Raw genomic sequence first — 12258 nt, 5'->3', positions numbered from 1 at the left:
ACCCCTAACTACCACATACTGCACCCTAGCAACTGTCCCGTAGACTTCCATTACAAAAAACTCTCATTGACTTAACATGGGATCAAACTTTGTGAGCTCATAACTCTGCATCAGACTGTCATAGAGACTAATGGCTGAGCTCATTTAACTAGCCAGCAGCCAATCACTGATGGCCTTTTAACTTTCTAGCCACACCCCTAACTACCACATACTGCACCCTAGCAACTGTCCTATAGACTGTAATTAGCTGTGCTATTAAATGCTTATAATTCTAACATGCTAATGACATGCCAATCATGCTAGCAACATGCTACTCATATGCTAATCATGCTAATGACATGCTAACTCATACTGGAAACATGCTAATGACATGCTAATTTGTACTAGAATCATGCTAGTAACATGCTAATTCATACTAGACTCACGTTAATAACTGGCCTACATGCATATTTTTGCTTAGCAGTGTCCTATTGACTTGGGGGATGGCTCATCTGACTCAGACAACCAATGAGCATCTCAATATGATAATAAAGCTCACAAGCCACGCCCCCAAATTGATTCCATAGACTTCCATTAAAATAGGCCAAGATGCATATCTTTGCATAGCAGTGTCATAGAGACATGGGGGTTGGTTCATTTGACTTAGACAGCCAACCACATTCAAGTGCACTCTGTAACCTCGCCCATAGCAACAAAACAGAGTACCCTAGCAACCATTCATCAACAGCTATATCTCAGCATCAGAACATCGTAGAGACTTGAAAATTGGCTCGTTCAACTCATGCTAGCAAACGGAACTTCCTATATGCTACACATGCTTGCAGTGATTAGCTACATGCTAATATTGACTAGCCAAGTACTGTAACTTGATAGACATGCTTACTAAGTATAAATGTTTTATCAAGCATGTATGTGAGGCTTGCCTAGTAACCACCCAGGGTACCCTAGCAACTGCCTAGCAACCACCAAAATTACCCTAGCAATGGCCTAGCAACGGCCTAGTAATGCCTTAGTAAGGGCCTAGCGACCACACAGGACACCCTAGCAACCGCCTAGCAACGCCTTAGCAACCAATTAGAATACCCTAGCAACCACCTAGCAACCACTTGGGACACCTTAGCAACCGCCTAGCAACACCTTAGCAACCACCTAGCAACCACTCAGGACACCACAGCAACCACCTAGCAAGACCTTAGCAACCACCTAGCAACCACTCAGAACACCCTAGCAACCGCCTAGCAACACCTTAGCAACCACCTAGCAACCAGTCAGAACACCCTAGCAACCACCTAGCAACATCTTAGCAACCACCTAGCAACCACACAGAACACCCTAGCAACCACCTAGCAACATCTTAGCAACCACCTAGCAACCACTTAGGACACCCTACAGACTACCTAGCGACGATTTAGCAACCACTCAGAAGACCCTAGCAACCACCTAAGCATGCTATGTGACATGCTAATTCATACTAGAATCATGCTAGTAACATGCTAATTCATACTACAGTCATGCTAATAACATGCTAATTTACACTAGAATCTTGCTAATAACATGCTAATTCATGCTAGAATCATGCTAGTAACATGCTAATTTATACTAGAATCATGCTAGTGACATGCTAATGCATGATATAATCATGCTAATAACATGCTAATTCATGCTAGAATCATGCAAGTAACATGCTAATTCATGCTAGAATCATGCTAGTAACATGCTAATTCATACTAGAATCATGCTAATAACGTGCTAATTCATGCTGGAATCATGATAGTAACATGCTAATTCATGCTAGAATCATACTAGTAACATGCTAATTCATGCTAGAATCACACTAGTAACATGCTAATTCATGCTAGAATCATGCTAGTAACATGCTAATTCATACTATAATCATGCTAGTAGCATGCTAATTCATTCTAGAATCATGCTAGTGACATGCTAATTTATTCTAGAATCATGCTAGTAACATGCTAATTCATGCTAGAATCATGCTAATTCATGCTAATTTATACTAGAATCATGCTAATTCATGCTAGAATCATGCTAATTCATACTAGAATCATGCTAGTAACATGCTAATTCATGCTAGAATCATGCTAGTAACATGCTTATTCATGCTAGAATCATGCTAATAACATGCTAATTTATACTAGAATCATACTAGTAACATGCTAATTCATACTAGACTCATACTAGTGACATGCTAATTCATACTAGAATCATGCTAATAACATGCTACTTCATGCTAGGAAACACTGGTAACATGCTAATTTTACTACAATCATGCTAATAACACACTAATTCATGCTAGAATTATGCTAGTAACATGCTAAATCGTGCTAGAATCATGCTAATAACATGCTAATCCATGCTAGAATCGTACTAATAAGATGCTAATTCATGCTAATAACATGCTAATCTATGCTAGAATCATGCTAATAACATGCTACTTATACTTTTTCAAACTGTTTTTAAACTAAATAAACTATTACCAACAGGCTTTGTCAAGCCAGCCTCAAAGTTTGTCTCGACGAACTTTACTGTCTAGTTAGGCTGGCTTGTGTAGCAAGCCAGACTACTGAAATCCTATTTAAACTTATTATTATATTTTCTTCTTCTGAGACTAAAAATCAAAACTCATCTCCTCCTAGAGCTTTCAAGCTATGACCATCAAACTCGGGTCAGACTTCCGAACTATTCTGACTCGGGTTGCTATGTCTCCTCAGACTGATCCGACTTTCGGTTTTCCGAAAAACGTCCCGGGACCGTCGGAAAAATCCCATAGACGTAACATTGGATCAAACTTTGTGACCTCATAACTCCGCATCAGAATGTCACACAGACTTCTAACTGGGCTTATTTAACTCAGACTATCAAACTGCCAATGACTGATCACCTTTAAACTTTCTGGCCACGCCCTAGCAACCACTTTTGGACCCTAGAAACCGTCCCATAGACTTCCATTCAAAAGACTCTCATTGACTTAACATGGGATTAAACTTTGTGAGCTCATAACTCTGCATCAAACTGTCCTACAGACTAATGGCTGAGCTCATTTAACTCAGTCTAGCCAGCAGCCAATCACTGATGGCCTTTTAACTTTCTAGCCACACCCTAACAACCAGATACTGCACCCTAGCAACTGTCCCATAGACTGCAATTAAAGAGGTTCAGACTGATATTGTTATGCTGCAGTGTGATAGAGACATGGGGGTTGTGTTTAACTGTTCATACTGGCAAGAAGCTTTGATACATCATCAGTCTAAGCTGTCAATCAACTCCATAGCAACAAAACAGACTAACCTAGCAACGATATGGCACCAGCTATATCTCAGCATCAGAACATCATAGAGAGGCGGGGGTTGGCTTGTTTGACTCATGCTCGCACTCCATCTATCTATCTATCTATCTATCTATCTATCTATCTATCTATCTATCTATCTATCTATCTATCTACTTCTATCTATCTATCTATCTATCTATCTATCTATCTATCTATCTATCTATCTACCTCTACCTATCTATCTATCTATCTATCTATCTATCTATCTATCTATCTATCTATCTATCTATCTATCTATCTATCTATCTATCATGCTAACAACATGCTAATTCATGCTAGAATCATGCTAGTTACATGCTAATTCATGCTAGAATCATGCTAGTCACATGCTAATTCATGCTAGAATCATGCTAGTCACATGCTAATTCATGCTAGAATCATGCTAGCAACATGCTAATTCATGCTAGAATCATGCTAATTTATGCTAAAATCATGCTAGTAACATGCTAATCCATGCTAGAATCATGTTAACAACATGCTAATTCATGCTAGATTCATGCTAGTAACATGCTAATTCATGCTAGAATCATGCTAGTATCATGCTAATTCATGCTAGCATCGTGCTAACAACATGCTAATTCATGCTAGAATCATGCTAGTAACATGCTACTTCATGCTATAATCATGCTAACAACATGCTAATTCATGCTAGAATCATGCTAGTAACATGCTAATTCATGCTAGAATCATGCTAACAACATGCTAATTTATGCTAACAACATGCTAATTCATGCTAGAATCATGCTAACAACATGCTAACTCATGCTAGAATCATGCTAGTGAAATGCTAATTCATGCTAGAATCATGCTAACAACATGCTAATTCATGCTAGAATTATGCTAGTAACATGCTAATTCATGTTAGAATCATGCTAACAACATGCTAATTCATGCTAGAATCCTGCTAGTAACATGCTAAATCATGCTAGAATCATGCTAACAACATGCTAATTCATGCTAGAAGCATGCTAACAACATGCTAATTCATGCTAGAATTGTGCTAATTCATGCTAAAATCATGCTAGTAACATGCTAATTCATGCTAGAATCATGCTAGTGAAATGCTAATTCATGCTAGAATCATGCTAGTAACATGCTAATTCATGCTAGAAGTATGCTAACAACATGCTAATTTATGCTAGAATCATGCTAGTAGCATGCTAATTCATGCTAGAATCTTGCTAGTAACATGCTAAATCATGCTAGAATCATGCTAACAACATGCTAATTCATGCTAGAATCATGCTAACAACATGCTAATTCATGCTAGAATTGTGCTAATTCATGCTAAAATCATGCTAGTAACATGCTAATTCATGCTAGAATCATGCTAGTAACATGCTAATTCATGCTAGAATCGTGCTAACAACATGCTAATTCATGTTAAAATCATGCTAACAACATGCTAATTATTGCTAAAATCATGCTAGTAACATGCTAATTCATGCTAAAATCATGCTAACAACATGCTAATTCATGCTAAAATCATGCTAGTAACATGCTAATTCATGCTAGAATCATGCTAACAACATGCTATTTCACGTTAAAATCATGGTAATAACATGCTAATCTATCTATCTATCTATCTATCTATCTATCTATCTATCTATCTATCTATCTATCTATCTATCTATCTATCTATCTATCTATCTATCTATCTATCTATCTATCTATCTATCTATCTTTTCATACTTTTTAAAACTGTTTAAACTAAATAAACTATTACCGTCAGGCTTTCACAAGCCAGCCTCAAAGTTTGTTCTCAAACTTTAAGAATCTAGTTCTTCTTCTTCTTCTTCTTATTCTTCTGAGACTAATTTTAAAGTGCATCTCCTCTTAAACTTTTCAAGCTTCATACTTCAAACTTTCGTCAAACCTTCAAACTGGTCTGACTCGGGTTGCTATATCTTTTCCGACTGATCCGACTTTCAGTTTTCCGAAAAACGACCCGGAAAATTCCCAAAATTCCCATTGACTTAACATTGGGTCAAACTTTGTGACCTTATAACTCTGCATCAGACTGTCCTACAGACTTCTAACTGGGCTCATTTAACTCAGTCTAGCCAGCAGCCAATAACTGATGACCTTTTAACTTACTAGCCACTCCCTAGCAACCACTTTTGGCACCCTAGCAACTGTCCCATAGACTTCCATTGTAAAAGACTGCCATTGACTTAACATTGAGTCAACCTTTGTGAGCTCATAACTCTGCATCAGTCTGTCCTACAGACTAGAGTCAGGCCTCATTCAACTCAGTAGCAATCACTGATGACCTTTAGACTTACTAGCCACTCCCTAGCAACCACTTATGGCACCCTAGCAACTGTCCCGTAGACTTCTATTGTAAAAGACTCTCATTGACTTAACATGGGATCAAACTTTGTGAGCTCATAACTCTGCATCAGACTGTCATACAGACTAATGGCTGAGCTCATTTAACTCAGACTACCAAACTGCCAATAACTGATGAGCTTTTAACTTTCTAGCCACACCCCTAACTACCACATACTGCACCCTAGCAACTGTCCCGTAGACTTCCATTACAAAAGACTCTCATTGACTTAACATGGGATCAAACTTTGTGAGCTCATAACTCTGCATCAGACTGTCATACAGACTAATGGCTGAGCTCATTTAACTCAGACTACCAAACTGCCAATAACTGATGAGCTTTTAACTTTCTAGCCACACCCCTAACTACCACATACTGCACCCTAGCAACTGTCCCGTAGACTTCCATTAAAATAGGCCAAGATGCATATCTTTGCAAAGCAGTGTCATAGAGACATGGGGGTTGGTTCTTTGACTAAGACAACCAACCACATTCAAGTTCACTCTGTAACCTCGCCCATAGCAACAAAACAGAATACCCTAGCAACCATTCATCAACAGCTATATCTCAGCATCAGAACATCGTAGAGACTTGGAGATTGGCTCGTTTGACTCATGCTAGCAAACGGAACATCCTATATGCTACACATGCTAGCAGTGACTAGCTACATGCTAATATTGACTAGCCAAGTACTGTAACTTGCTAGACATGCTTACTAAGTATAAATGTTTTATCAAGCATGTATGTGAGGCTTGCCTAGTAACCAACCAGGGTACCCTAGCAACTGCCTAGCAACCACCCAAATTACCCTAGCAACCGCCTAGCAACCACCTAGCAACGGCCTATTAATACCTTAGTAAGGGCCTAGCGACCACTCAGGACACCCTAGCAACCGCCTAGCAACGCCTTAGCAACCACTCAGAATACCTTAGCAACCACCTAGCAACACCTTAGCAACCACCTAGCAACCACTTGGGACACCTTAGCAACCGCCTAGCAACACCTTAGCAACCACCTAGCAACCACTCAGAACACCCTAGCAACTGCCTAGCAACACCTTAGCAACCACCTAGCAACCACTCAGGACACCCTAGCAACCGCCTAGCAACGCCTTAGCAACCACTCAGAATACCCTAGCAACCATCTAGCAACCACTTAGGACACCTTAGCAACCACCTAGCAACACCTTAGCAACCACCTAGCAACCACTCAGAACACCCTAGCAACCACCTAGCAACACCTTAGCAACCACCTAGCAACCACTTAGGACACCCTAGCAACCGCCTAGCAACACCTTAGCAACCACTTAGCAACACCTTAGCAACCACCTAGCAACCGCTTAGGACACCTTAGCAACCACCTAGCAACACCTTAGCAACCACCTAGCAACCACTCAGAACACCCTAGCAACCGCCTAGCAACACCTTAGCAACCACCTAGCAACCACTTGGGACACCATAGCAACCGCTTAGCAACACCTTAGCAACCACCTAGCAACCACTTAGGACACCTTAGCAACCACCTAGCAACACCTTAGCAACCACCTAGCAACCACTCAGAACACCCTAGCAACTGCCTAGCAACACCTTAGCAACCACCTAGCAACCACTCAGGACACCCTAGCAACCACCTAGCAACACCTTAGCAACCACCTAGCAACCACTCAGGACACCCTAGAAACCACCTAGCAACACCTTAGCAACCACTCAGAATACCCTAGCAACCACCTAGCAACCACTTAGGACACCTTAGCAACCACCTAGCAACACCTTAGCAACCACTCAGAACACCCTAGCAACCGCCTAGAAACATCTTAGCAACCACCTAGCAACCACTCAGAAAACCCCTAGCGACCACCTTGCAACACCTTAGTAACCACTTAGCAACTAGTCAGAACACCTTAGCAACTGCCTAGCACCACCTTAGCAACCACTCAAACACCCTAGCTACCGTCTAGCAACACCTTAGCAACCACCTAGCAACTAGTCAGACCACCTTAGCAACTGCCTTGCACCACCTTAGCAACCACCTAGCAACCACTTAAAAAACCCTAGCAACCGCCTAGTAAAATGCTAATTCATGCTAGAATCATGCTAACAACATGCTAATTCATGCTAGAATCATGCTAGTAACATGCTAATTTATGGTAGAATCATGCCAACAACATGCTAAGTCATGCTAGAATCATGCTAGTAACATGCTAATTCATGCTAGAATCATGCTAACAACATGCTAATTCATGTAAGAATCATGCTACTAACATGCTAATTCATGCTAGATTTATCCTAGTAGCATGCTAATTCATGCTAGAATCATGCTAGTAACATGCTAATTCATGCTAGAATCACGCTAACAACATACTAATTCATGCTAGAATCATGCTAGTAACATGCTAATTCATGCTAGAATCATGCTAACAACATCCTAATTCATGTAAGAATCATGCTACTAACATGCTAATTCATGCTAGTAATATGTTAACTCAAGCTAAAATCATACTAACATTCTATTTACACTTTAAAACCACTTCAAACTTTGAGATTCGGCTTTTCAAGCCACCATAAAGTTTGTCCTCAAACTTTAATATCTAGTTTTTAATTGATATATTTGTTCCATTATTTCAGAAGGGTCATGTGACACTGAAGCCGAGAGTAATGCATCAGTTTGTATTATTTCATATAATAACATTGTCACCTGACTTACAAATATCGTAAAAATAAATAAAATAAAATCAGGAGTTGACACTTTACCTTGGACTTGAGTTTTACAGTAATGGCATGCTGACGACCTGCAGAGTCCTCTGCCTTCAGCTGGAGTGTGCGAAACTCTGCATCAATGAAAAGCAGTCTGCCGAAACACATCAACAGCACCATAAGACAACAAATACAATATGCATCAAATAGGCCAACAGACAACACTTACAGAACATTTTTAAAAGAAAAATAGAAGTACTGCATGTGAATTTGCTTCATTCTCCAAATAAATCAGCCAAAGACCAAATAGAAAAAAAATATATTATGGTTTCCTTTTTTAATTGAAAGATGCTAAGCAGACATATACAACCCTTTCTCCCAGCAAACAGTATGGAAAGTCTTCAATCATCTGCATTAACCACAGCAGATTTATGTCTGCTAATGTTCCAGCACTTCACATGACACACTCTTGCTTCAGCAGCTTACTTACGAGTCATATAACACAGCATGTTGTGGTTAGTCCATACATGCACACTTTGCTCTGAGTGTTCCCATTGGCAAAAACAGTCAGATTACATACAATATCCACATTCTGTCCTTCAACACTTACTGGGAGAAGATCTCGCTGACACTTTCTGTTGGCTCACATTTCTATTACTACATATTATAATCAAGTGTCTATCAATCAAACATTTGTTTTATTAACTGTTTCAAATCAGTCTAACAAACAAAAAGGGCTGCTTGATTTTAGTCTGATTTCTGCTGCTACTGTACATTTAGACAGTAGGGTCAGAATTTAGTGTTAGCAACATGAAACATAAGTCCATCCTGTTCTGTATCAAAGATTCTTCCAGCTGGTGATGAAACAATATGGCAGACATTTATTTTCCTGGGATTTTTTAGTACCAATTCAGAACATTGTGTGTGCTGGCCTCAGCAAGATAGCATGCCATGTCATAAATTTCAAATCATCTGAGACTGGTTTCTTGAACATTTAACAATTCTCTACACTCAAATGGCCTCCACAAGCACCAGATCTCAATCCAATAGAGTATCTATAAGATTCCTATTTTGAATGAGCTGCTGACAAATCTGTGGTGACTTTGTGATAATATCAAGCTAATATGGGCCCAAAAAAACCTCTGAGTTATGAAGGCAAAATGGGGTCAAAGCTGCTACTAGATAGGCAAACCTAATGGTCAGTAAGTGTACATCATTCCAGTAAAGACAACTTTTGTTTTATGCAATGATTGTCTATGTTTATGCCTATGCTTATTTTAAGAACCCATGTTGGTAACATGGGTGGAAGCATTTGTGGACACAATCTGCAAAAATTCTACCTGCAAAGCCTCTTCCTCTGCTCCACTGTGTCCTAACCGCTCAGTGTATTTCTCACCCTCACAATACACGAAGCAACGGGAAGAATCTTTTGCATCACATTCAATTACATGAGCTTTTGGCACAAAATCACACCAATCATTCATTTCCTCAAAATTGAGATCTCTTTTCTGAGCTGGAACCCCATTCAGCCACTCTGCATTCTAAAGGGATCTCCTGCCACAGTATCAGGCCTTGCTGGCGTTCACCTCAGTTGATTGAAACAGCTTGACGGCTCGATGTCTTGCTGGGAGGATTGATGAGAGCATTACATTTGCAACTAGAAAATCAGCTCCCCTCATAAATGGCGAAGGAACATTTGGCATGTTTGCATACAAACAGGCTACAGATGAAAGCATAAAACGGCAAGAAAAAAAGAGAAGAAGAGATTCCCAAAGAATAAGAGGGGGAAAACACAAACCGTAATACCGTCAAGGCCACTTCTCATCACAACTTTCCAGATATGCAAAAAGCCAGCTGCTGAAAATAGTACAGTTATTCCATTCTCACAGGTGCCACCAGGGATCATGGGTTTTAAGATATAACTGCTGGCTAGAGTGAGACGGTGAGAAGACCAGCCAATAGGAAAGCTGCTCAGGTGTCATTATCTTGGCGGGGTGTTAAAAGACCACAGCGAGAGGCCCGACGCTTCTCTCTCATACATGTGCAAGGTGTGACAACCTCTCACCACGGCTCCCATGCACCAATTGTCTAAAAAAATCTCAACAGTTTCAGATGACGATGTCTGACCAAACGTAATATCTCACAGTAAAATGGGAGCAAAATGGGATCAAAGTCAAAATATTCAACTCTCATTTTCTTATGACCTAACACTTTGCTGCGATACTCCAAATAGCACACTTACACAGCACTATAAAGCAGCCAGAGACTGATGTTTTGTAATTTCCTAAATATCTGGCACTTTTGAACTTATACAGGGATAAGAGGGGAGAACAGACCTGACCTCATCTATACAGTAATTAACAGTAAATGTGGCTTCTTCAAGGCAACTAAAACTCATTAAAATGACCAGGTTCTGCGGCACTTCCCCCTTCCTAAACCAATCAGGGTCCACAACTGTGCCGGACTTGAGGCTATTAACAGAGACACGAATTAAGGATCTTAATTAATCTCAAGTGCATTTACAGATAGCGCTGGTGTATAATACTTCTGACCGCAATTCAGGTCTGAAACGTGCACCTTATTTCCAGCCTAACTTTTCAGCCTACATTTCCCCATTAAACTTGAGAGTGGGTCTCCAATTAGACCAATTTGCATTTGCTAATATCATAATTATATCTTTGGACATTAATAGAAAGTGGAAAATGAGAAGCCTGGTGAAATCGCAGCTTGATACATGGCTGACAGACACCACATTAGCCTTCTTTATTATGAAGCAAGAAACGTGACACAATGTTTTTATGAAAAACTACAGCAAGTTAATGACAGAAGTACATGCTATTAATGTCCTACGCATTTATTGTAATGCAAAGAGTTGTCCTGCATGTTATTAGAGGGAAACATTGTGCAACGTGAACCTCGGAGAACATACTTATCCCATCCCAAGATCTCCATCTCTGTTATCAGCTGCGAATAATACTGAGGTGGTGAGAAGGACTGACATCCTGGTTGGCTCTTCAATGCCACTTCCTGATAATAGACAAGTTCGTAATGAAAATCATTTATTCAATCTGCAGGACTCATGTGCTTATTATGGTAATATGATGCTGAATATGAGATCATGTATAACATTTGTCAACATGAATATGGTAATGCTCAACCAGAGGGATAAAACGAGCAATATTTACCAATACTGTCCTGAGCTCCAGGATAAAAGCCATCAAAGTAGTTGAATGCTGTAATCTCTGTAAAAAAAAAAAAAGCAAATTAAAATACAAATATTATAATTAAATTCTTTCAAACAGAATATCAAAAGCAGCACCTGTAATTTAACTAATGCGAGTGACCATAGGAGTTAATTATTAGTCATTTTAAATTCATAAAAAAATAATGAACTTTAACTAGTTAGGGTGCCACATAAATCTAGGCAGGGCAAATAATAAATCTAATCATTTTACCCAAGAGGCATATGGAAAATGGCTTTTCCCCTCCCCTTGACAAACATTATGCGTTAATTAAGATGTATTTCTAGAATGATGTGTAATAGCTGCAAACTATTTCCACTTGATTTATTGTACCTGCTTCACAATATGTTGATAACCATGAAGTAGCCGCTTCATTTGCCAACAACAATGCAATCTGTAAAACAAAGACAATAATGTTAATAATTAATAGGGATGCACAATATAAAAAAAAAGAAAAAAAAAACTTCCATTGTGATTTTTTTTATATTGCAATATTTCACCAAATAACTTGAATAGCTATATTGTGAAATAATTTGTACATTTATATTGAATGGGACGATTTTGTAGAGGAGTGCATCTGCAGAAAATATAATAGACTAATTAGCAGCATAGATAAAATCTGTAGAGAAATAATATAAAAGAAGG

The 12258-nt window shown here is 39.3% G+C and overlaps 1 protein-coding gene across 3 annotated transcripts in view; it reads right to left on the bottom strand.

The window, feature by feature from the left end:
- The window catches only part of fancl (FA complementation group L), an 84034-nt gene that overhangs the window by 66042 nt on the left and 5734 nt on the right, over window positions 1-12258 (bottom strand). For all 3 annotated transcript variants that reach the window (XM_073919485.1, XM_021480553.3, NM_212982.1), the window contains 4 exon segments: window positions 11947-12007; window positions 11557-11613; window positions 11301-11398; window positions 8429-8525 (listed from right to left, as the gene is read on the bottom strand). In XM_073919485.1, coding sequence (XP_073775586.1) covers window positions 8429-8525; window positions 11301-11398; window positions 11557-11613; window positions 11947-11988 — 294 coding nt within the window. In that variant the 5' untranslated portion in view covers window positions 11989-12007.

Source organism: Danio rerio, chromosome 13 (assembly GCF_049306965.1).
Source record: "Danio rerio strain Tuebingen ecotype United States chromosome 13, GRCz12tu, whole genome shotgun sequence".
NCBI lineage: Eukaryota > Metazoa > Chordata > Actinopteri > Cypriniformes > Danionidae > Danio > Danio rerio.
Note: the sequence above shows the minus strand (reverse complement) of the source record. Positions and strands in the feature narration are given on the sequence as shown.